The following is a 27,490-nucleotide window of genomic DNA, read 5'->3' on the forward strand; positions in this document are numbered from 1 at the left end:
ATTTAAAGATTACATTCCAAAAATTTGTTGTAAAAATTGGCATTTCTGGATAATTTATCTACATCTTATCACATTTATAAAAATAGAATTTTGTGTATATGTGTACAACTGGGTCTACAGTGCTCTTCTACTTAAATTACTAATTTGAACATTTAAGATCAGTGTTAGGTTATAGCTCTGATTAAAAAAATAAAAAAACAGTCAAATTCCTAAAGGAAAGTTTTTGAAAAATCAACAGACTCAAGCCATAATCTAAATTCTATTGTCCTTCTATAAGAAAACAAACTGTATTCATTTGGAAGTATTTAAAAGCAACAGACAAGCAAAACAGATTCAAACTTAATTCTCTACATGGATATCATAATGTAAAAGAATATACTGGGAAAATATTTGGATTAGGTAGTCAGAAGATGGAGGTTTTAATGACATTTTCCTAACATGAGTGAAGTTATATACTTAACTCTTCAGTTACCTCACCTGTAATTCATGCATTCATTCATTAACTCATCTTAGAAATTTTTGTTGAATGCCTACCTATGTCAAGCACTGTTCTAGACACTGGGAATAGAGCACCCATCTTCATCAAGAATGCATTCTACTGGAGGGAGAAAGAAAATAAAAAAAATGTGCAGGTAAATATGTAAAATGTATATGATATTAAAGAGTGGTAAATGCTGTGGAAGAAAGCAGTGAGGGGTGGAGGATAAAATGTACGAGGTACTAGCAATTCTAAGTAAGGTCATCAAGAAAAATGAAACTAAGAAGGTAAGGTTTGAGTCAAAATCTAGAGAATGTAAAGTGGTGGGAGAAAAGCATTCCTGCAAAGATCTGTGCAAAGGTGGGAGAATAACCACCATGTCTGAGGAAGAAATGGAGTGAGTGAGAGAAACGGGACAGGAAGTCAGGGAGGGGACAGAGACAGTGGATTAGGCTATAGGGAATAAATGATTTTTTACTTTTCTTTGGCATGAAATGAGAAGTCATCATAGAGTTTTGTATGAAGAACTGATACTATCTGGTTTATATAGTTAACCAGATCCTTCGAGCTGCTGAATTGAAAACAGATGAAATGAGGGAAGAAGTAGAGGCTGTGAGACCAGCAAGGTGACTATTTAAATAACCTAGATAAAAGATAACAATATCTTGAACTAGAGGGATAGCAGTTCAGGTGGTATCTATATCTCAAATCAAATTTAACAACTCAGATGAAAATGACTTGAAGGTTGTAAATTTCTTTATAAATATGATAGTAATAACATTCTTATTGATAAAAAGATTTGCATATACTATTCCAGGTGAACTTTATAAACAATTTTGTTAAGCTCACTTAAAAAATACTTAGTTCTTTTGCAAAGATATTTTCCAAATTGAATTTTAAATTTTGTTTGTAAATGATCTACCAATATAAGTATACATTTTTCATTTAATTTATTCATCTTTTACATTACATTTAGAAATTTCCATATAGTTAAGGGTTAAACTACCTGGTTACAATGAATATATCTTGTATTATAATTTCAGATTTGATTTTACTGATATCTTAATTTAGGGCTTTTAATTTATTTTTATGAATAAGATCAGTGCACAATTTTTTCATTAGGTACTATAGTTGGATATCATGGTCATACTAAGAGAATAAATTAGGAAGTATCTTTCTGTGTAAAGAGTTCAAATATTCTATGAGTTGTCTGCATAATCTTAAAGCATCTGGGCTGATAGCCCAGGTACTACTGCATTTTGGTTAATTTAGATATTTTATCTCTTTATGGGTTTTTTAGTGATTTACATGCTTTTAGATATTATCCTTTATATCTACATTTGTAGTTTGTTGTCTCATTTAAATTAACTTAAATCTATAGTTATTCCTTTTCTTAGTTCTGGCATCATTTATGTTTTCTGTTTCCACCTTTGTTGATCGTCCATATTTTTTTCTGTTGTGATGATCTTTTCAAAATATCAGCTTTTGTTTGTAGTAAGGATCAAAGGCTTATTTTTGTTTGTTAGGTAATGCTTTAATGAATAAAGTAGTTTCTTCTAAATCCTTTGGGTTTATTTTTTCTATTTCTAGCCTCTTGAGGTGAATAAAGAGGACTTTTATTTTCGATTCTTATACTATTTTAATAAGTTCATGTCAGAATAATATTTTCCTCTGAGTACTGTTTTACTATATTCCCCAGGTTTTAAAAAATGCATTGCACATGTTCTTATTAATTTTTACCATGATTTTTAAATTTTTAAGTCATCTTAAAACTCAGAGTCACTTTGGCCTGACCAGGCAGTGGCACAGTGGATAGAGCATTGAACTGGAACATGGAGGACCCAGGCTCAAAACCTCAAGGTCACCAGCTTGAGTGGGGGCTCATTTGGTTTGAGCAAGGCTTACCAGCTTGAGCCCAAGGTCGCGCTGGCTTGAGCAAGGGGTCACTCACTCTGCTGTAGCCTCTCCCCTCCCATCAAGGCACATGTGAAAGAGCAGTCAATGAACAACTAAGGTGCTACAACAAAGAACCCATGGTTCTCATCTCCCTTCCTGTCTGTCTGTCCCTATCTGTCCCTCTGTCTCTCTCTGTCTCTGTCACAATAAATAAATAAATAAATAAATAATAATAAAAAAAAACTCAGAATCACTTTGAAAAAACATTATCTGGCCCTGGCCAATTGGCTCAGCGGTAGAGTATCAGCCCGGCGTGTGGAAGACCCGGCTTTGATTCCCAGGCAGGGCACACAGGAGAAGCACCCATCTGCTTCTCCATCCTTCCCCCTCTCCTTCCTCTCTGTCTCTCTCTTCCCTTCCTGCAGCCAAGGCTCCATTGGAGCAAAGTTGGCCTAGGCACTGAGGATGGCTCTATGGCCTCTGCCTCAGGCACTAGAATGGCTCCAGCTGCAACAGAACAACTGGAGGGCAGGGCATCGCCCCCTAGTGGGCATGCTGGGTGGATCCCAGTCAGGCACTTGCAGGAGTCTGTCTGACTGCCTCTCCACTTCTAACTTTGGAAGTTAAAATATATTTTAAAAAAATTCAATTTCCTATTCAATAGTTGTTTGGGGGCTATCCTATAATTGATTCTAGTCTGATTGCATTGTGTGTTTGTTGGTTTTTTTCAATCTACTTTGAACACAATAAGTACCTCTTTTAGAAATCTAAAGAACCTTTATTGAAAATTTAATTTAACATAAAACAATTTTAATTTGGATGAAGTGCTTTTAAGCAATTTAAATGTAGACAAACTGCTTTATTGTCATCAAACATGTGTTTTGGAAAAAACACTCCAACAGAAACACAAATGGTAACTGACAGAAATCTAGGATGGAGGCAAAGAGAACAATTCTAAAGAGTTCAAATAATCCAAAAAAGAGATGGTGTTAGCTTGAACAGAGATGGGACATGCAGAAAGAAGAGTTGCATTCTGAACTGAGCTTGTAACGAGAAATTTCGGTGGATTCTTTCAGGGGCATATTGGTAAGGATCTCAGCAATAAGGTCCAGTCAGTAGGAAGGGATTTGGATTTATAGTTAGTTGCACAAGTAGTATTAAAAATAAAGTAAGCAGTGGGGTTATTTGTAAGGAGTGATAGGCCAAAGGAATTGAGGATAATGGTGAAGGTTTGATTTAATATAGAGGAGTTGTGAAGACTGAAGAGAATTACCAGAGTCCTAAATATAGTGTTAAATTGAGTGTTGACTTGATAGTTGTATCTTTATATTGGCTAGTTGGCCATAGAGGCTGAGTCTGACAGCTCTTTGGCCTTCTCCATAGAGAAGTGGGAAGAGAAGCAGTATTTGGGGAATGAAAGATGAGGAATTGTGGTTTAGACATGTCTAGCAACAAGAACAAAAACTTCTACTAAAGTAGAAGTTGAAAATATGAATGCCAAGCTTTGAACAAAGATAAGTAGTATTAGTGAGCTTTAACTCAGCTAGTGGGAGGGGGGGGAGATGAATAAAATCTGGTATGGGCCTGACCTGTGGTGGCGCAGTGGATAAAGCAGGGGTCGGGAACCAATAGCTCACGAGCCAGATGTGGTTCTTTTGATGGCTGCATCTGGCTTGCAGACAAATCTTTAATAAAAAAATAATAACGTTAAAAATATAAAACATTCTCATGTATTACAATCCATTCATTTCCTACCGCTCATGTTCATGGTTGCAGGTGGCTGGAGCCAATCACAGCTGTCCCCTGGGACAACACCAAATTTTTATTGCATAATGCATAAGGTACACGAGTCATTGTGAGGTCAGGAAGTAAACTTCTCTCCTTTTAATCAAGTAGTCAGCTAGCTAATTGCAGAAACCCTTTGACGAAGATGGCTAAAAGAAAAAAAGATGAGGAATATTGTACTTTTCAGCAGGAATGGACAGAGGAATTCGCCTTTGTGGAGAGAGCAGGTTCTGCAGTGTGTCTAATATGCAATGATAAAATTGCATCGATGAGACGGTCAAATATAAAGCGGCACTTCGACACACGCCATACTACATTTGCATCTAAATATCCAGCAGGAAACAGCAGGAAGAAAGCATGTCAAGAGCTACTTGCAGAGTGCAAGCTAGTCAGCAGCAACTCCGTGTTTGAACCCAACAAGGTGACTGGAATTTGACTAGCTTTGCTGGTGCTTTAGCAATTGTGAGAAACGGAAAGCCATTCACAGATGGGGAGTATGCCAAAATGTTCATGCTTGATGTTGCCAATAAACTTTTTGATGACTTTTCAGATAAAGACAAGATAATCAAATGAATAAAAGATATGCCTCTGGCCCTGGCCGGTTGGCTCAGCGGTAGAGCGTCGGCCTAGCGTGCAGAGGACCCGGGTTCGATTCCCAGCCAGGGCACACAGGAGAAGCGCCCATTTGCTTCTCCACCCCTCCGCCGCGCTTTCCTCTCTGTCTCTCTCTTCCCCTCCCGCAGCCAAGGCTCCATTGGAGCAAAGATGGCCCGGGCGCTGGGGATGGCTCTGTGGCCTCTGCCTCAGGCGCTAGAGTGGCTCTGGTCGCAACATGGCGACACCCAGTATGGGCAGAGCATCGCCCCCTGGTGGGCAGAGCGTCGCCCCTGGTGGGTGTGCCGGGTGGATCCCGGTCGGGCGCATGCGGGAGTCTGTCTGACTGTCTCTCCCTGTTTCCAGCTTCAGAAAAATGAAAAGAAAAAAAAAAAAAAAAAAAAAGATATGCCTCTGTCGGCAAGAACTGTTCACGATCGTACCATTATGATGGCAAATCAAATTGAGGCAACACAAGTGAAGGACATAAATGCAGCACCATTCTTTTCTCTCGCTTTAGATGAGTCAACAGACATGAGCCATTTATCCCAGTTCAGCATGATTACAAGATATGCTGTCGGTGACACACTACGTGAGGAAAGTCTTGCTGTTTTGCCTATGAAAGAGACAACAAGAGGGGAGGATTTATTCAAGTCTTTCACTGAGTTTGCTAAAGAAAAAAATCTACCAATGGATAAACTTATTTCTGTGTGTACTGATGGTGCTCCATGCATGGTGGGGAAAAACAGAGGATTTGTAATGCTTCTTCGTGAACATGAGAAGAGACCCATCCTAAGTTTTCACTGCATTCTACATCAGGAGGCACTTTGTGCTCAGATGTGTGGAGAGCAGCTTGGTGAGGTGATGTCGCTGGTCATTTGGGTGGTCAACTTTATTTTTGCCAGAGCTTTAAATGATTGCCAGTTTAAAACACTGCTGGATGAAGTTGGGAATAATTATCCTGGTCTGCTTCTGCACAGCAATGTGCATTGGTTGTCAAGAGGGAAGGTGCTCAGCCATTTCACGGCTTGTCTGAGCGAAATTCAGACTTTTCTTGAAATGAAAAACGTTGAGCATCCTGAGTTAGCTAACACTGAGTGGCTCCTGAAGTTCTACTATCTCGTGGACATGACTGAGCATCTGAACCAGCTGTTGGAATGTGAAAATGCAAGGCGTTGGAAATACAATCTTATCCCTTCAACAAGCAGTGTTTGCATTTGAAAACAAGCTGGAACTCTTCATCACCGACATTGAAACAGGTCGTTTACTACACTTTGAAAAACTGGGAGAGTTTAAAGATGCATGCACAGTAAGCGACCCTACTCAACATCCTGATCTCCAGCAGCTAGTGGGCTTCACATCTAATCTCCTGCAGTCATTCAAAGCACGCTTTGGAGAATTTTATAAGAGCACTCATCTTTTTAAGTTCAACACCCATCCACACGAGTGTGCAGTGGACAGTGTTGACCTGAGTTACATCCCCGGTGTCTCCGTCAGAGATTTTGAGCTACAAGCTGCTAACCTAAAGGCCTCAGACATGTGGGTGAATAAGTTCAAGTCACTGAATAAAGATTTGGAAAGACTTGCATGACAGCAAGCAGAGTTGGCGAGCAAACACAAGTGGCGAGAAATGAAAAAACTTCAACCTGCGGACCAGCTGATTGTCAAAACTTGGAACGCGCTTCCCGTCACATACCACACACTGCAGTGTGTGAGTATTGCTGTACTAACAGTATTTGGCTCTACGTATGCATGTGAGCAGTCTTTCTCACATTTAAAGAATGTTAAGACCAACCTACAATCACGTTTAACAGATTGAAGTCTCAACGCCTGCATGAAGCTTAACCTCACCACATATCAACCAGACTACAAAGCCATCAGCAAAACCATGCAGCACCAGAGTTGCATTAATGGTAAGAAGTACTTTATTCATCGTTGGTTAGCAACAGCGTAACAATGTTATTAAAAAGAATTCAGAGACTTATTGTACTTTAAAAGTGTTGGTCTTATATAAAATGTACACATTTACTTGTATTTAGTGTGTTAAACATATTGTATGGCTCTCTCGGAATTACATTTTAAAATATGTGGCATTTATGGCTCTCTCAGCCAAAAAGGTTCCTGACCCCTGGGATAAATTGTTGACCAAAATGCTGAGGTCGCTGGTTCGAAACCCTGGGCTTGTCTAGTCAAGGCACATATGGGAGTTGATGCTTCCTGCTCCTCCCCCTTCTCTCTCTCTCTCAGCTCTCTAAAATGAATAAATAAAATCTTTTAAAAAAACTATTTTAAAAAATCTAGTATGTAGCAGAAGAAGGTATGTATAGGGTTATATGACCCCATAATTGCAAACAGATTAGAACTCACTCTTCTAATGCCCTCATTCCTACAGTAATTTCCTTGGGAGGCTACACACTTATTCAAAAAGGCTAAAATCCTACCAGTTTACAATTTTTCTCTTGATAGCCACACATTATTTTGAACCAAAATGACATTGCTAATTATTCCTACTAGTCTATATTTCCTGACTTGGCTTGTAAGGATTTCTGATTTGTTTCCATGTAAAGTTAGGTTGCCCTTTCCATCTAAAGAGAGAAGTTGGAGTAAAGGATAAATTACTTCATTACAAGATTCTGTAGGTGACTTCCCTTAATAACTATTACCTTTATTACCACTTAAAAACTAAAACTATTGTTCCTTTATTTTCATTCTTGCACACCATGAATGCAAGCCCTAGAAGCAAAAAAAAAAAAGAAAAAAAAAGTCAGTACGTCGTAAGTGAAAAATAGAAGATTAAGGTGATGGCCCAAATCCACAGGAGCTAACAAGAGTGGAGGGTTGAGTTTGAAAAAAGTGCAAAAAAGCTAACCAAGGAAGGTTATAAAAACTACACTGGCGCCCTGGCCAGTTGGCTCAGCGGTAGAGCGTCGGCCTAGTGTGCGGAGGACCTGGGTTCTATTCCCGGCCAGGGAACACAGGAGAAGCGCCCATTTGCTTCTCCACCCCTCCGCCGCGCTTTCCTCTCTGTCTCTCTCTTCCCCTCCCGCAGCCAAGGCTCCATTGGAGCAAAAATGGCCTGGGCGCTGGGGATGGCTCTGTGGCCTCTGCCTCAGGCGCTAGAGTGGCTCTGGTCGCAACATGGCGACGCCCAGTATGGGCAGAGCATCGCCCCCTGGTGGGCAGAGCATCGCCCCTGGTGGGCGTGCCGGGTGGATCCTGGTCGGGCGCATGCGGGAGTCTGTTAGGCTGTCTCTCCCTGTTTCCAGCTTCAGAAAAATGAAAAGAAAAAAAAAAAAAAAACTACACTGGCAACCTGGTCTCATCTCTCCAGGCAGAGGAGGACAGAAGCTCCATCTCCACACATGCTGCAAATGGCTTTTCCAATCTACCTAAATCATTACCAGCTAGAAGCAGCGGTCATTGGGACTTGGACGTGCGCTGCAAAGTATAGAATTGTGACAACAATTCCAGTGCCATGCGGACTTTTCCTGGATGTGGACTTTTCCTGGACTCCTGCTACTTGGGACAGCTCCTAACAGACTGAACTGGGGTTGGGTTGCATTTATCAGGGATTTGGCATGGTGTTGGGGCCAACTTGGACTTGGTGAACATGTTAAGGACACTACTCTTTTTTGGATTCTTGCTGTATTGGCCAAGAGTTTGCTTAAAGGCTTTAATCACTGTAAAAAAAAAAAATAGAAGACTAGATAAAGAAGGTGTGGCACATATACACCATGGTATACTATTCAGCCATAAGAAATGATGACATCGGATCACTTACAACAAAATGGTGGGATCTTGATAAGTAAATCAGAAAAAAACAAGAATTGCAGGATTCCACACATTGGTGGGACATAAAAACGAGACTAAGAGACATGGACAAGAGTGTGGTGGTTACAGGGGGCGGGGGGAGGGAAGGGGGGAGAGGGGGAGGGGGAGGGGGAGGGCACAAAGAAAACTATATAGAAGGTGACGGAGGACATTCTGACTTTGGGTGATGGGTATGCAACAGAATTGAATGACAAGATAACCTGGACATGTTTTCTTTGAATATACGTACCCTGATTTATTGATGTCACCCCATTAAAATTAATAAAAATTTATTTATTAAAACAAAACAAAACCAAACCCCACTACATTGGAGTCTGTAGATTGGGCGTGTTCCATGGAAGGGAAATAGTGCAGACTCTCATGTGTAGACATGATGTACTGCATTTCCCCAGGTGTAAGATGCACCTTTTTAAAAAAAATTTGGGGTCTAAAAACTGGGTGCATCTTATACAGCGGTTGTAGATTTTTTTGCTTCCATTTCCCACTTTATCACACTTGTTTTTGCACTCATTGTTGAAGGCAGTGGTTCATCATCAGACACAGATGAGGACAAGCTAATGGATGGGAGTTTTGACAGTGATGTGGAGTTGTATGAATTTTATGATGAATAAAACTTGAGTTCAGTAACTTTATGTAATACATTCTTTCCAAATTTTGGGCCCCAAAATTAAGGTGCATCTTACACATGGGAGTGTCTTATACATGGGGAATTACAAACTGGCAATGGAAAATGATTGTTAGAGCCGCAGCATAAAAAACTGGTATTCCCAATTCTGCTCTGTTCCAATGAAAACTAAATAGGTAGTACAAGTTGAACTTACTTATCATGAAGGGAGAGATAAAGCGAAGTTTAAAACACTCCCACCCTTGTCACAGTCCACCATCTAAAACCATTACATCTTTACATGTAGGTAATAAACATATTTTGACTGACACCCTGGTATCAGCATACCCTGGTAGGCTTGAGAAAGTTTTTGATCACAGTTATTATTTTTTGTTTAAGTTAGTGCATGAAAAGCAAGGTTTTCATTTTAACTAGTTTTGCATCCAGAAAATATACCACACAACAAAGAGGATTCAAAACTCTGATTTGCCCCCAGTAAATAGTCATGATAATATTGGTAATAAAGCTACCCATTTGGACCATCAAGTACATTCATCAATTATGAATATTAAAAATATTAGTTGAATAAATTTTCTAAGCATATTAGTTTCTTTTTTCTCCAGGGTCAAGTTTCCTCATCTAATTAAACAGTAGATACAAGGACTTCATAAAGCTGAGGCATCAATTTCAAGGGAGACAACATTTATAAGTACTTAGCATGCTGCCACAAATGTACTTAAAATGGGGATCCCATTCCTATTTTTTTACCTTGTGTAGTTGTAATCACCAATATCTGAAATAGTACCTGGAAAATAACTCAGATCACAGTCTGCAAACTGTTCTTAGAAATTGAAAGGATATTTTTAATTGAATATGTATATACATGTACATTTACTTGCATAGATAGATAGCTCTCTCTATATATATACCCATACATACACTTGCATACATATATTTGCTCACCTAGAATGCTGAAGACCCCAAGAGCCATCCTTGCTTGATTTCTCACTTTGTCTCACTCCTGTAACCACTTCAAAACACAGCCCCAATCACTCCTGGACCCATCTGACATTCTAGTCTGAGTCAGCTCCCATTAGTGTTCCCCTGAGTTAAATAATGCAACTGTCTGCTGATTGTTCTACCTGCTTTCTTTATTCCCCGATCTACGCTCCATCATCGATAGCACAGCCACAAAGTAAGTGATCTTTTCAAACTACAGATCAGATCAAGTCGCTCCTCAGCTTCAAATGAAAAAAAAAAAAAAAAATTAAATGGCTTCATATTTCATTCGGGATAGAAACCAAACTCTTTACCATGGCCTAGGAGGATCTCATCATCTGACCCTGCTACCTCTCTGAGCTCTCACTGTTTTTTGGAAATTTACAGGACTTCTGTTTCACAAAGATGCCAAATTCATTAATACCCCACAGCTTTAGCATATGATTTCTCTGCCTGGAACACTCTTCCATAGATACTGTCTCAAGGCTGTTTCCTTTTCGCCATTCGAGTCTCAGCTCCAATGTCACCTGGGAAGAAAAGCATTTCCTTGTCACTTATTCAAAGCCAGTCTCCCTTCTCCTCAGCCCCACTCTGTCACATAATGCTGTTTAATTGCATGAGTCTAGTTTATCACTGTAAGTTTTTTGTTTATTTTTGCAAAGGGGAAATGATTCTCTTTTACCTTATTAATGTGAGCTGAGTTTTGCCCTCCTGAGAATACATCTTGGTTCTTTTCTAGAATCATCCACCTGCCAATTAGGGTTAGTTCCCAAAGGGTTGTACTGAGAAAGTCTTAGGTAACATTAAGCTTTTGAAATTCAAAAGCCAAGCTTTGGTCCTGAGAAAGGATTATCTAAATTCCTTTATCTCTTTTACCTTAAAAAGGATCAGGCTTTATGGAAGAGACCAGAGAATTTTATGTGTGGAAGGGGAATCCAGTCAGAAGAGAAAAAAGAAAAAGCTGGACCTTTCTTTCCTTCAGGACACTGTGGAAGGAAAGAGGGGGCTGATGAAGCCCCTTCTTCACCTGTTTGGGATCCATCACAGGCTGCCCTGGGGCAAAGGCAGCACAGTAACCTTGAAGCACAGCTCAGACCCCGGTTCGAGGCCCTGGAAGATAGTTCTCCTGAGTCCCCTGCCTTCTTTACTGTAAAAACAATATTTATAACTCTCTAAGGTCTGGCTAGGGAACTTAGCAGGGGGAATTCACTTGGTAGGGAACAGGTGGCTTTGTATTAAGTTCTGTGAAGCAGGTCTCAGCAAGAGCTGAAAGGGACCACAGTCAAACCCTGGAAGTCCACAGTGCCAACAGTAACCAAGGGGAACTCGAGTCATCCAGGGTGGCCTTGGGCCCTGTCCCAGCCCCCAGAGGACAGATGAGCTTCACTCTGCCGTGAACATCAGTCAAACAAACAGCAACTGAGCAGGTACCTGGCTTTAGAGACTTGACTCATCCTCGGTCTTGGCTAGGGATATAATCAGGGGAAAGGCTAAGTGAAAATCAGAGCACCTGGGGAGCTAATAAAGGTCATCAAAATGAAATGGAGGATGGGTACCAAAATTTGAGACCCACTGCTTTAGAGGGACTGTTGAAATTGATTGGATTAACCTGAAGCTGAATAAAGCTTTTAATTCCCTGCCCCCATTATATCCAGTAAGAAAAAGCTTAAAGGAGATAAGCTACAGATACTTCTTTTTTAATTTAGTTTTAGTATGCATATCCAAATTTTATGTTGTGTTACATTTTATAATGCTCTCCATTTGTTTAACTACAATGGTCATTGTCTTGCCTTTAAACAATGTCAGAATTAGGGGTGCCAACTCTCGTGCAATTGAAAATCTCCAAATAACTTTTGACTCCCTCAAAACTTAATTACCTTTACTATCGGCAGGGATGTGGTTCCAAGACCCTCATGGATAAGAAAATTTGAGGATGTTCAAGTCTCCTATATAAAATTGCATAGTCAATGCATAGAGTTGGCATTCTATAGCCTTGGACCGCCAATGACAAGTCAAAAATAGTACCAGTATTTATGTTTAAAAAGTTGAGAATAAGTGGACTTGCATAGTTCAAACATGTATTGTTCAAGGGTCAACTATATACTATATATGCTTCAGGTTTGGGATCTTGTCTATGTTGTTCATTGATGAACACCAGTGCCTGGCACAAGGAGTCACACAGATATTCACTGAGAACATCAACCAAACAGTTAACTAATTATGCATGTGCACTTAGCACAGAGAATTTGGTGTCAGAAGGTACTCTGCCTGGGGTGTGGGAGAAGTTAGGGGAACAAGGGAGAAGGAGAGGGGAGTCTGGCTGAAACAGAAATAAACATTTTTCAAAAATAGCTGAAAACACCTAAAGTAATAAACTACCTGCTGCTATCAAGTGGAAGACTTTTTTTGATCATGTGAGAATACATCAGAATTGAGAGGTAAGGAGCAAAGAGTCTCTAAAAGTTTGACTCAAGGAATTAACATGCATTGGCTTAATGCCAGAAAGGCCCAAGAGTTATGTCACTCAGCTGCCTATAAACTGACTTGACAAAGTGAAAGTTGTAGTTGATGTTCCACCGTCTTTTTTTTTTTTTTTAATGATCTTTCTGGTATCTAGCCTATCTCTCAGAGTCAGATTCATTTCTTAAAGTAAATTTTGTTCTTTATGTAAAAAAAAAACACACAACAAATTCAATGTATAAAACTTCAAAAGCAGAGGCAACTGAAGAGCACAATAGCACCATCTGGAGATCATCACTGTTAACCTAACTGCCTAATAAATATGGTACATTTAGGACTGTGATCTCTGTCCTACTGCTGGATGCGCAGGGCCTAGAATAGTGCTAGGAATGGTGCACTGTAGGTAATTGTTGAATGGATCAATTAAGGCATGTATTAAATATTTTACTTCCCATATACTATCCTTTAGAATAAAGAGTCTCTTCCCTTAAATCCTTATGGGCTCTCAAAAAGAAATATATAATATATATATATATATATATATATATATATATATATTTAAAATGTTATTAGGCTTTCTTTACTTTCTTTGGCTTTTACTGATGGTTTGAACTGGTAAGCATTTCTGGGCAGACATTAATTTTTTGACTCTTCTTCCTAAATGCAAAACTGAACACAAGACGTTAAAAGGGGCAACCAAGCAGAGCACAGAAGAGAGCAACTTGGCACCTCTTATAGCATATACACATTTAGCAATTGGAGCATCTTCCTGAATTTTAAATTTGCAGGACTGGGTAGGTGTCTCACAGTCATGCTCTGTCCCAGTGTGACACCTGGTCTTCTCCCACCTCCCTCAGGAGTGAGCCCCTTTGCTCTGCCTGGTTTCCAGGACTGACACATTGCTGGCGTTCCTCTTTTATCACATCATATTTTCTTCTGCCTTTTTCTTGTTGTTGTTCTCACTGCACATCTATCTGTTTTTTCTAAACTGAGGAAGTTTAGATGGATCAAAACAAATTTCATATTACTCTTCATTATACCATTTCTAATTTAGTAACCAACAATTAAACAGAAATACCTTAGTGTTATAGCTTCCAAAACTGAAAAGGATTCAGCTCTAATTCAATTTGGAGCTTGCCTGTAAATCACCTGAGACAAATTGTTATGCTGCTTTGAACTGAATCATGTGGCCTGCACTCTGTGTATACTTTGATAAATATTGTGGAGAAAAAGAAGCAGCAAATCGCATTACCTAAAAAATAAAACTAAATAAATTACATAAGAATAATTTATATATTATATATTTTGCTAGTTTTAAAATTGAGTGACTTTGTACTGTGTCAATTTAGCTAAGCCAGAAATAAATCATCCAGAATTCCCTTCTCTGTACAGTTCTGAGTTCAGCTTTGCTACAGGAGAAATCTGCATAAGATTTAAAATGCAAAAGTGAGTGGCAACCATAATTGTACTCTGGAGGTCAAGTGAAAGACCGCACACTATTTCAGTGCATGCACATTGCTGCAGAGCTGCTGACTCACCTTGTTAGTGGTTCCTCCAGCTCCAACCAGATTGCTCCTTCAGCATCTGAAAATCCCAAGCTAGGAATATGTGAAGGGTGCCAGCTTATTCTGCACGGCTGGAAACTAAAAAGGTCGACCCAGGTTCCAGTGTGTCCTCATGCACTCTGGTTTGCCATCACAAATTCTGACTTTCCTCAAGAATCCTAGTTTGTCCTTTTGTGTCCACTTTGCTCGTTTCCTCCACTTCCTGTCCCTATTTCCTTCCCAATTTGGTAATTTTAAACACCAACTATTTCTTATCACAGTGTCTGTGAGTCAGGAACAGGGGAGTTGTTTATCTGTCTCCTCTGCCTCATGGCCTCTCACTTAAGGTTCTGCCAGGGCTCCATTCTCATCGGGAGGCCCAACTGGTGGTGAATCTGCTTCCAACCTCCCTCTGTGGTGTTGGCAGGGTTCAGTTCATTAAACGTTGTGGGACTGAGGACCTAGTTTCCTCATTGGCTGTTGGCCAGAGAGGCCCTCAGATATTTGCCACATGGGCCTCTCCATAAAGAAGTCACATCATGGCAGCTGGCTTCCATCAGAGCAAGCAATGTGAGGAATCTTTTATTAAACTCTATTTATTAGAAGAAAGTCATTAGGTTCAGTCAATACTCAAGGAGAGGAGATTATAAAAGTTCATGAATACTATAGGCAGGGATGATGGAAGTCTACACAACCTTTCAAAGAGACAAAAAGCCTTCTGAGCATCTCAAACTTGTGCTATGCATACCCGCTCTTTTAAAAAAGAACATCTAAGAACCGTTTTCCCCACAGCATCTTCACAGAAAAGATTTGTGAGTGTAGCTTTGTCTAATAAAGTGAGTCATGAATCCATACATAGGAAACTCACTAAGTTTTTAAAGGAAATGTATCAGTTTAGAATAAAGGGACAGAGATAGAAAAGAGGCATTTCTACCACCAAACATTTACAGGTAGAAAACAAGCCATTCTATTGTTGTAAATACCAGCCATATTTTATAAAAAAGTAACTGACTTAGTGGCTAGAACCAAGATTACACAAGACAGAGTTAAGAGCTATGAAGAATAACTCTCAGGGAGGACTGAGCCCTAAGGAGAGAAATGGTAACAGGTATCAGACCGAATTTTCTAATTCTATGGACCAGTGACTACTTTGTGCCTCACACCTTCCCCTTTACTGAGTGCAAGGATCTGTTTCAGTTATCCTTTGTCTCCTTCTTTCAATGTTGTGATTGTGAGGACAGATGACTTGTTTACTTAATTCACAGGCTTTCAGATCTAAAAGAATGTATCTAGGGACTGAGAAGCTTCATCCACACCTGAATGGATTTATATGACAAACTCCTGGACCCTGATGTTATAATGAGATGATATTTTTAAGGAGACTCTATGCTATGGAGGGAATAAATTTATTTTGCATATGGTAGTAATATAAATAATCAGTAGTTAGAAAGTGGTGGTGGAAGTTTTAAAGCTTGCTTGTTAATTCATTGAAACTCTCTTCATTAACAAATGGAGTCTGTGTTCCCTTTCCTCAAGTCTGGGTGGAACTGTGATTCCACCAACAAAGTATGACAAAAGTGATAGTGACTCCAATGCTCAGTCATAAAGGATAGCACAGTTTCTCCCTTATTAGTTCGAATACTTGCTCTTGGAGCCCTAAGCTACTATGAAAGGAGTCTGACTGGTTTAAGGACACCACCATGTGAGGACTCTTAGCCATGGAGAGGACATGTACAGGCCCCCTGGTCAGCTGTTTCAGTCTTTGAATAGTCCCAGCCTGGGCTCCAGATATATGGGTAAGCAAGCTTTCAGGTGATTCTAGCTCCCAACCATCAAGTCATCCAGTCCTTGAGCCTTTCCACCTGGTGTCCCAGATATTCTGCCACAGAGATAAGCCATCCTTACCACATCCTGTCTAAGCATCTGAACCCAGAGAATCTAGAAGAAGAATAAAATGACAGTGAGTAGAACTGAGCCATGTAAAGAGCACAGCTAAAAAGGGAATGAAATGCGTATCTGAGGTCGATCTGTATTTAGCTTTGAGAGCAGTCAACAGCCAGTGTATTTATAATTATTTCAGAATCTTAAGCAAACAAAGTAATATATATAAATATTCCTTGTACAACGCCTGGGAATAAAGAGCATAGATTTATTACTATACCAAAAGACATAAATATATGTGTATATTTATTTCCAAATGGTTATTTTCAATGACCTACAAAGAATAAGATGCTGGCCAATGTTCCAAAGCCTTCCATGTACACCTCCAAGTTACAGATGAATGAAGATGTGGTTTTTCAAAGTTTCAGAAATCTGAACACAGCTAGAATTCAAACTCATACCTTTCTAAGACCATATCTCTTACTTTTCACCACTACATTCTTATCCCTCCAGACATTTTAAATTTAGGGAAAAGATTAAGAAACAACAATTACAAAAAACAAACAAACAAACAAAAAAAAACTGGCCCCACAGAGGAGAGGCTCAAGGAAGAAAAATTAACTTCGCACCTAGAAAAGCAAGATTGAGTGATTTAACAATTAGGACTATAATGAGTTTGTATATAGAAGGATAATTTTCTGTATGTTCTAAGGGAAAAAATATATACCCTTAATTCATTAAAAATTAAAATTTATATATCTAGCAAACTCTTAATAAAGCACTTCATTTTGGTATAGGTTAACTCTTCATATTATGGACTAGAGTTTCATCAACCATCTTCATGATTTAAAAGAAAAAGAAAAGGTAGATACTGGATTTAATTGATATAATTATGCATATAGGTACAAATGATACATAAGGTTCAGGACTAAATAGTTATTAAGGCTCTTTTAATTACAATATAGTAACAGTAGCTCCCATCTATGTATTAATAGTATTGGTTATTTCACAGATATCAGCAAAGAACTCTCTAGGTACCCTCTCTAATCCCCCCAAACAGGCCTCAAAGTAGGATTACTTTACTGTGCCTTTTTTTACAGGTGAAAAAGCTAGTACTCCAAGAAGTGAAGTCATTTCCCCGAGGTTACCAAGCTAGGAAATAGTGGAATTGGGATTCTATGGTAATTCAATCTCTCGTTTCTTCATTTCTCTAAAACACCCTGAAGAAACACAATAAAATCACACGTGAATATTATATATTGGTATGGCCAGTCATAGGCAAGATACCTGTAGTAATCTAAGTCAGTTTTTATTTGTATATGTAGGTCTTTCTTGAATTACACCTCTTGATCTCCTTTGAGAATGTCATTGCTATTATAACTGTACAATTTTAATATACACCCAATACATAATTACATACATGGAAAAACATACAGTGCTTATAAACCAAATGCAAATAAAAATCTTTTAAAAATCTTAGAAATGTATCAAGCAGGTTATGTTGATCCTATTAAAAAATGTTTTTTTTCTATGTACAATACATAATCTTTAAAAATACTAATCCAGGAAACAAAAATTCTTTGGTTTAGCAAAAGGATTTTAAATGTGGAAATTCAATTTAAGAACGCACCTTCTTGGGTTCAGCCTTTTATCTGGTTTAACTGTTCAGGAAGCATGGCTAACTTTCTTTCAGTGGAGAAAATATGGGTGCGATGTGGGTAGAGGCTGCTGTTCCCATAGGACATTTACATATGCAAATATAACCAGAAACTTGAATAATACAGTAATTTCAACAGTATTTTTACTCTGCCAGATCAAAAAGATACATAGAAAGTCTGCTTCCTATCCATTTTGGGGAAGTAATCATGGTTGATACATAGAAACGTTTACTAGTAGAGTTCCTAGGTACTAGTGTCCAATGCTATTGAAACTACTCTCTTCATTATGCAGAGGACTGCACAGAGGAGATGGGAGGAGGGCAGATGCTACATGACTAAACTCCCAGCACTTCTCCAGTGGCTTCCTGGCCTTAACAATCTAAAATTAAAACACATCATGACTCAGATATCTTTAAAAAGAGATATGAATGCAGCGGTGATTACAGTGTGTCCACAAGTACAACGGGATCTTCATTAAAAATTAACTATAGTTAGTATACTCTTGGTTTATTAATAGCAACAATCACAGAATTGGCCAAAATAGCTCCGAGTTTTAGAGTTAGCCACGTGAGTATCAAACTTGATTTTCCTCCACATTAATGGGAAGGCAAAGCCTTCACAATCTTGTCCCTGCATGATTTCTACTTTGACTATAAAAATACTTAGTCTATGAGATAAAACCTTTTCAAAAGCCCAGCACATAATCGCACATTAAAACCACCTTTAACAAGGCTTTGGAAAGTCTCTGAGGTATCACAGCTGGTCACAGGTGAATAAAAAAAATTTTGCTTTGTTCATTTTTTCTAAGTTCCCCAATAGAATATAATTACCTTGTTGGATTTATTAACACATATACTTTAGGGAGCAGTATAACTGATTAAATACTCAAACTTGTCTTTCCCCAGACTAATATCAGAAGCACATTATACATTTCTAGGTTGAATGCAAGTAAGTCAAGAACCTCTTTTGACTTCCAATATTTGTGCAAACCACCACTGTAAGATGCCATAATGCGTACATGAGTTGATGAGAGCAGGTGAAATCTTCCAAAATCCACCCTTGTTCTTGATACTATTTGCATGACTTAGTTGTCTAGGGAAAGATGTTTTTTATACCTTACTAGGACTTAAAGGAGATGAATATGATCAGGATGGAGCAACAGATTGCAGAGAACACTATGCCCCTTCAAAAGAAAATGGTTCTGAGTGTAGAGAGAAGACTAGAATAGTCTTCAACATTTGAGGAAAAAAAAAAAAAAAGACTAGAATTCATGAATAATTCACAGCATCTAAATAAGATATTATAATTGAGAACCACCTCCATACCCACTATCATCCACCCCTACTCATGGGCAGGGATGTCTTTTCCCTCATGGTCTTCCAAAAGATATCATAATACTCCAAAGAGAGAAATAATCAGTACTGGATTATTGGTGCTCATAGTCCTCTTCCATTGTAGATTGGCAGTAAATCTTTCTTTCCTTTTTTTTTTTTTTTTCCTGTCAGAAGTCTTTATCCCAGCCAGACAGCTCATCCGGAGGCACTCCCTTTTCAGGAGGATACTTGTCAAAGTAGCTGTGATCTGTGGGTCCACTGAGCTAATAGAGAAAGGATTAAAGCACAGGTGAGGATGACATTGATTCAGCATGCTATTACATTAGGGATAAAGATTTCCATGGCTGAAAAGGCTTTGAACTGCAACTACTGGTAAGTTACATATAAGGAAAAGATGACCAAGAGTCATTTTAGAGTCATACTTCCAGCCTCATGAGATCTCTCCTTTGTACCAAATGGATTGGTCACTGGATTATACTCAAGGGAAGCTACCTGACCTAATGAGTTATTTCTAAAAGAAAAAGTGACAGAAATAATGTCTATTTTTTTTCAAATTAAGAAATATCTTACAATCAGATCCTTTTAAACATCAAAGTTGACCCAGATCCTCCTTCCACTTTATTAAAGTTTCTCACCGATTTTAAATTTTTACAACGTTAATTGACCAAATAAAATTTCCAGAATGCCAAACAAAGGAATAATTCAAAATATTCTTGTCCCTGTTGAAGGAGTGAAATGACTCTTTTGCAAATTAGGTGGTTTCCAATTCTTTACTTTCCAACAACTGTAAGAGATACCTAATTAAATGATCAGCTGATAGGTCATTAAAAATAGTATTTATGATAAAACACAATGTGCTTTGAGGAGAGTGGAAAGATCACTTAGAGGCATTCAAAGTGACATTGCTATTGTAAAACCCTTCATTCCCAGGAACTTATTTATGTGAACACAACTCATCACTTGTATCTACATCCTTATAAAGAAATTAAATTGATGTGGAGTCAGATTCTATTTTTTAAGTAAAGAAAACATCCACAGGCATATTAAATAATTTCTTTACAAAAATTGATTAGTATTTACTTTAAAATTTTATAATATATTTATGTTCTTTGATACTGCATGCTATAAAAATGTAATTATAACTGAATCCAGAAGAAATATTTGTGTTATCACAGGAATTTAAAAATTTATAAAACTATAATTGAAAGGCACTTACAGAAAGATTGATTACAGAATTGCCAAGCATAAAAATATCTTACATTAGAATAAAATTTTGATGGAAAAATGGAATGGAAATATTGAAATATAAATTCAGAGGGAAAAATTAATGATGTAATATTTGTATTTTTTAATGGATGATTGGCATCACATCTCAATGATACTCAGATTATTGAATATATTCAGCCAGGTAAAGTAACAGTAGTGTTTTACTTTACAATATCAATATTTTAAGCATACTATAAATTATATTCTCCACAACAATGTAAATGTGCAATGAAAAAATTCAGATGTCAATCTAAAAATATACAAGGGGAGACACAGATCTTCAAAATTCCTCTAGAGAGAACATAGCATAAAGTTTGTAGGGTGTCGAGCCAGGTCATTCCTGAGTCATTCTTTTCCCTAAGTTAGCAAATGTTCTGCTTTCTCTAAAGCTGAGCTTTCCAACCAACCAACCACTTGTGGTGACTGAGTACTTGAAATGTAGCTAGACTTAACTAGCATGTCCTGAAAGTTTAAAATACACCTGGGAATGCGAAAATTTAGCATGAGCAAAACATCTGTAACATCTCATTGATATTTTGTGTTGAATACATACTAAAGTGAAAATATTTTAGATAGTAATTAAAATTAATTACAGCTATTTCTTTTCACCTCTTTGAACATGGCTACTAGAACATTTCAAATTACTTATATGGTTCACACTGTGTTTCTGGAGCCATCTGTCAGCCTAACATGCTGACGACCTGGCAACTTAGATTTACATGTAATGCCCCTCAAATAGGTAATACTACTTAATTCCTATAATCACGACTGTTATAACATTTTAACTTATTTTTTAAAAACTACAGTGTGTCCGTAAAGTCATGGTGCACTTTTGACCGGTCACAGGAAAGCAACAAAAGATGACAGAAATGTGAAATCTGCACCAAATAAAAGGAAAACCCTCCCAGTTTCTGTAGGATGATGTGGCAGCATGTGCGCATGCGCAGATGATGACGTAACACCATGTATACAGCGGAGCAGCCCACGGCCATGCCAGTCAAGATGTGGACAGTACAGAGGAAAGTTCAGTGTGTTCTGCGGCTCGCTAAATTCAAATCCGTGACTAAAGTGCAACGTGAATATCGGTGTGTTTATAACGAAGCGCCACCACATAGGAATAACATTACTCGGTGGGATAAGCAGTTGAAGGAAACCGGCAGTTTGGTGGAGAAACCCCATTCTGGTAGGCCATCAGTCAGTGACGAGTCTGTAGAGGCTATACGGGATAGCTACCTAAGGAGCCCTAAAAAATCTGTGCGTGAGCCCACATCGAACTGCACTGAATAGGTATGAAACTGGGAGAATTTTCCTTTTATTTGGTGCAGATTTCACATTTCTATTGACTTTTGTTGCTTTCCTGTGACTGGTCAAAAGTGCACCATGACTTTATAGACACACTGTATTTAAAAATCAAAAATCTGTTAGACATAGAACTCAAATCTGTTTACAACAACATGCACCTACAAACTAATTGTGAGAGTAATACAGTTGATAGCCATACCTCTCTTCGTAAAGGTGATGGAAGGTTCCGTGCTTTCAGTCCCTCCCAATTAAAACCATTTAACCACCTGAGGAATGAGAAAAATACAGAGAACTATTAGCATGTCAGTTATCTCTCAATCAGCTTTGTTGTCTGCTCCCTGCTAGCAATGTGGTCAGAGGAAAATACTCACGCACGCGGGTTTTCCGGTCTCACCTTAACCCTTTGAGTAGTATGAACGTTCATGTATAATACATCTTCGTGTCTCCTGAACATCCCGAGTACAAACGATTTATTTTAAAAATGTGTAAGGCAACATTAAAAAAAGGCAAATGTATGTTCTTCTTGTTTCCATAAATTGGTTATCAAACAAACATGATTTTAAGTTAATAAAACTATAACTAAAACTAAATTCATTTTTTGGTAAAAAATACTCTCACTTCCTAGGTAATCTCATTCAATCTTGTGGCTTTTAATAGCATTTATATACTGGTCACTTCAAGATGTTTATTTCTAACCAAGACTCCTCCATTGCTTTACAGGCTATTAGCTACAACTGCTATTCATAATCTCCCAACTGGATGTCTACCAGGCATCTAGCATGTATCAGGTCCACATTAGATATCCAAATTTTCCCCAACAAATTTGCCTTAACTCTTGCAATGCTTAAAACTAAAGTCCTTGGAATTATCCTTTCTCCTCCAGGGGTCTCCAAACTTTTTACACAGGGGGCCAGTTCACTGTCCCTCAGACCATTAGAGGGCTGCCAAATACAGTGGTCCTCTCACTGACCACCAATGAAAGAGGTGCCCCTTCCAGAAGTGCAGTCGGGGCTGGATAAATGGCCTCAGGGGGCCGCATTGCAGCCTGCGGGCCATAGTTTGGGGATGCCTGTTTACACCCTACCTAAATCCATCATCAAATCTTGTCAGTGTTACCTATAAAATATGCCTGTATTCAGACTATGACAAATTCTTAATACTTTCCCACTAGCTACATGGTCCAACACACTATTATTTCTTGCTGTATTGTTACAATAATCTAATGGGTCTTCCTGCTTTTGTCTGGGAGAAACAACCTAGTAGCAAGAATGATCATTTAAAACATAAGGTAGGTCTTATCATGCTTTTGTTCAAAACTCTGCAATACTTCCATTTCACTCAGTGTCAAAGGCAAAGTCTTGACCATGTTTTTATAATGAGCCATAAGGCCTTACAAAATCACCCTTTCCACCACTACCTGCCTCCCATCTTCCCAGTGTCTTACGTTTCTCTTCTCTCTTCCTTGCAATTTCATCTCCTCACCATTGTTCCAATAAGGTAGGAGTGCTTCTATTTTAACACCTTTGCACTCAAGGCCCTCTGGCTAGATTGGTTTTCCCCCAAAATTTCCACATGGTTTGTTCCCTCAGCAACTTCAGGTCTTTTCTCAAAGGTCATCTTCTTATGAGGCCTTCTTTGGCCATCCAGCCTCACATTGCAAGCTCTTTCCCATTCCACCCCCCACATACTTTGTATATGCATCCCTGCTTTATTCTACTGCTATCTAATGTATCTACTATATACTTTACTTAATTATATTGTTAATTTTTGGTCTTCCCTACTACAATGCAAGCTCCATGAGGCAGTAGTTTTTGTCTGTTTCTTTTCTTCTGTGTCCCTAACACTTGACACAGAACAGGAGATCCATATATGTCTTCTGAATAATTGAATGACTCTGCAAGAAAACATGCTTACACAGAACCTCTTACTATAGTGTCCCGTAACATAGCACCATGGAGGCGATGCTCCTAGTCATAGGGATCTAATAGGATCCAAGATTAAAAAAAAGTACTTTATAATAATCCATAATGGGATTAAGCTGACAGCCAGATGAAACTCTTTAATTCATTGCTCCTACATCATTTATCTTAAAAGGCTGATCCAGTCTTCAGGATACATATAGAGCCTGCTGGGCTGGATGCACAACACACAGACACAATGTACTTGGTCTTTCAAGAGCTAATAAGGAACATGGATTAATACAGTCCTATATCCACTGACCTTTATTATTGGGATAGTGATGTCAGGTCAGGAAGGCAACAAAAAATTATGAAGTAAATTTAGTCCCAGACATCAAAAAAGAAAACAAAGACCTTGCTTTCAAGATGCTTTTCTTATGGTGGAAGGTAATAGACAAAAAAAAAAAAATAAAATAAAAAAATAAAAAAAAAGTAAACAATACAAATACTTAAGTTAATTTTATTTATTTATTTATTGTATTTTTTCAAAGTGAAAAGTGGGTGCATGGAGAGGCAGACAGACAGACTCCCATATGCGCCCTACCGGGATCCACTTGGCATGCCCACCAGGGGGCGATGCTAAGCTCCTCTAGGGCATTGCTCCGCGGCAATTAGAGCCATTCTAATGCCTGAGGCTGAGGAGGAGGCCATGGAGCCATCCTCAGTGTCCGGGGCCGTTTTTGCTCCAATGGAGCCTTGGCTGCAGGAGGGAAAGAGAGAGATAGAGAGAAAGGAGAGGGGGAAGGATGGAGAAGCAGATGGGCGCTTCTCCTGTGTGCCCTGGCCTGGAATCGAACCCAGGACTTCTACTCGTCGGGCTGATGTTCTACCACTGAGCCAACCGGCCAGGGTCTTAAGTTAATTTTATATACTAATAAGTACTAGGAAGATTAAAGAGAGTAAAGTGGTAGATAATGGCTGGGCGGGCTGGGCTGGGCAAGGCTGTTTTCAGTGAGAGAGGTATTTGAAGAAAGGATATTTGAATGAAGGCCAAAATGAAAAAAAAAAAGGGAAGCCATAGGAAGATCTGCGGCCAAAGCCTTCCAAGTGGATGGAAGCTAAAGGAGCTTTAGTGTGGTAAATGCAGGGGAAACTAGAAAAATTAAATGATTCTGAAAAATGGCCAGAGGCGAGAACCTGTTAGGCCTAGTAGGACACAGTAAGGAATCGGGGTTTATACATAATGGGAAGCCACTAGAAAGTTCTAAGTAAATGATGCAGTCTTGTGGCTGCCATGTGGAGAACAGCCATAGGGGGCAACATGGGATGGGGGTGGGGGCTGAAGGCAAGGAGACTTTAGGAGGCTGTCACATTCCTCTGTCTGTTGGCCACACCAGAAATTATACTCTTCCACCCTTCTCAGTCTGTTTCACCACTGGAGTTGGTCTGGGTTCAGTCCTTGACTGGATTTCCCATTCCAAGCTTAGCAAGAGAAAAAGCACAAAAAACAGAGATGGCAGGTTCTAGTTCTTTCCATGTCAGGTGCCATTTTTAACCCAAAATGCCGTTTTGGTATAAGATACTGAGACAGTAGTCAAAGAGTGGGAGTCAGACAGCAACCCCAGCTGTATGGCTTCCCCTGTCTTTGCTATGAAACCACAGAAGTCCTCTCCTTGACCCACCCATCCGCTTCTTTACACAGACTGATGCTGGACATTAGGGATTTCTAGGGTCACAGTTCTTTTCCTTTGATACCAAACACTGCCACAATTCCTTTTAACATATTTTACAATGCTCTTTTTCCCCAGAAGCTACCCATAAATAATAATAAAGAGCATTACTGCTACCCCACTGAATCAAAGAACCTATGAGTTTCTTTCCGAGTCCTCGTTACAATTTGACTTATGGCAATATTTACTTAACATGAGTGGCTATTCACTTAACACTTGGCCTTTTGACACTAACCACATTTTAAGTAATGCAAGTGCCAGCATGCACTCATGTGTGAAAAACAGCCATCAAAGAAATATTAGCAGCAAGAGCACATAAATTGCTTCTTCATTTTTAGAAGATTTGTAGAAACTATTCTTGAGAGTAATTTTAGAGACTAGAAATATTGAAGGTAACGTGAAGACACTAGAAACAAATTATTCCTCTATCTAGCGTAAAGATTTAATTGCACCCTACAGGTATATTATCTCTTTTTTCAGAGAGGTGTTGGGAGACACAATTGGTGCCTGGTTTATAAATTTGCTCATAAGTAGGGAAGGGAGGAACTCTATTTTTAGGAAGGATGATTAAAGGCATAATGGGCAAACATACAACAATATGCCATGTTTTACTGTATTATTTTTAAATACAAAGTTAACATTATTAGTTCTCTAAGAAAAAAAATGTTTTACTTTAGAGAAGAATGGTAAAATCTGATGGTAAATTTAAAAAAATATATTTTTTTGAATTCTAAGAATATACTGGGTAGAGAAGCTATATACTTTGGGGAGTTGTGAAAAGTTTTAGAAGAAGTCAGAGCAAGATCTCTTTTTCAGGTCTCCCTGCACCAACTTTATATCTTAAAAAACACTATTTTGGAAAAAATAATGTTTTGACCCTTCTGGGCTCACCATAGGCACTGTGTAAATTTGGCATCTCTTACTAGTGAATTCTATCCTACACACTGTACTCTGATTCTACAGATAGGTGGCAAAAAAAAAAAAAAAATCCTGCCTATTTAAAGGAGTGGGCACATTAATCCCTACAGGGAAGGAAATTCAAAGTTCTTTATTCCCATGTGGAGGTGAGAAAATTCTCTGGCATCAATTTGCACCTGCATCCAATCACAACCTGACAGCTACATTTAAATGCGCCTCAGGTAAATCAGAAGTAAAAAATAAAACTGGAGCCCATTAAAAACTATATCACTCTATTTTCTAATTACTCCAAATAAAAACATGAAGATGCTTCTGTAATGAAATAAAGGAGAAAAAAATATTGAGAGAATATCTTTAATTGGCAGGACAGTTGTTTGTTCCATAGAAATGGTATGTTTAATGTGTCATGTTATAATGAGATAAAAAAAAATTGTGATAACAGCTTGTAGGAAGAAAGATAAATAGGAATCCAAGACAAATAAACTTTTCACTGAAGGCAACCCAAAGGATGACAAAGAACAATAAAACACTCTAAACATTTTAATGTCTATAAAATCCACAGATGTGTCTGTCTGTCTCCCCCTTCCCACCTCCCCTCTCTCTTTTTCTAACACACTCTTAAGGCAGAGCCCTCTATGAATTTACAATGTTGAATGCATGGCTTTATTTCAAGAAAATTCATGAATAGATAGAGCAGGGTTGCCAGCTGCACCGCTACTGTTAAAAAAAAATGAATAGTGTTTCTATCCAGTAGCATCTCTGCCTTTATTCTCACACTGTGCTGATGTGCCCTTAATTCTTCAGTGAAAACATCCAGAGAGGAATGCAATATTGAGAGGTGTTTTTATTTATGGAAATGAACACATAGATCATCGATGTGCTCAAAGGTTTTCAGTAATGACATTCTCAATTTTACTTTGTACTATCAATAGGTGATGTATCTGTAAATCATAAGCAAAATTAAAACATCTTGAGGATTATAGGATTTAGCTAGTCATCGATTTGAAAAAAAAACTTAGACTTAAACTTCCACCTATAGAACCAATTAAGAAAGAATATATTATGAAAGTTATCTATGGTTCTGAAGGACAGATTAAGAAATTCATAGAACTGAAAAGGTCCATGTAGATTATTGCATAAGGATAAAATATTGACGTTTTGTGAAAATCAATGTACTTTATCCAAAAAGTAAAATGCAACATGAAGCTTCAGAATTTGGAAAGTTAGTCAAAGAAAAATTATATTTAAAATAAATGTATAATATTAATAAAAACTGAAATGCAATACAATTTAATGGCTAATTTAACTGACT

At 38.4% G+C, this 27,490-nt stretch overlaps 1 protein-coding gene across 2 annotated transcripts in view; it reads right to left on the bottom strand.

The window, feature by feature from the left end:
* Positions 1-16,351: 16,351 nt before the first annotated feature.
* PRKG2 (protein kinase cGMP-dependent 2) overlaps positions 16,352-27,490 on the bottom strand; it is a 109,313-nt gene continuing 98,174 nt past the window's right edge. For both annotated transcript variants that reach the window (XM_066385714.1, XM_066385713.1), the window contains exons 18-19: positions 21,832-21,898; positions 16,352-19,327 (exon numbers count right to left, since the gene is read on the bottom strand). In XM_066385714.1, coding sequence (XP_066241811.1) covers positions 19,232-19,327; positions 21,832-21,898 — 163 coding nt within the window. In that variant the 3' untranslated portion in view covers positions 16,352-19,231. The remainder of the gene's footprint in view (positions 19,328-21,831; positions 21,899-27,490) is intronic.

This window comes from Saccopteryx leptura, chromosome 5, assembly GCF_036850995.1.
Source record: "Saccopteryx leptura isolate mSacLep1 chromosome 5, mSacLep1_pri_phased_curated, whole genome shotgun sequence".
NCBI lineage: Eukaryota > Metazoa > Chordata > Mammalia > Chiroptera > Emballonuridae > Saccopteryx > Saccopteryx leptura.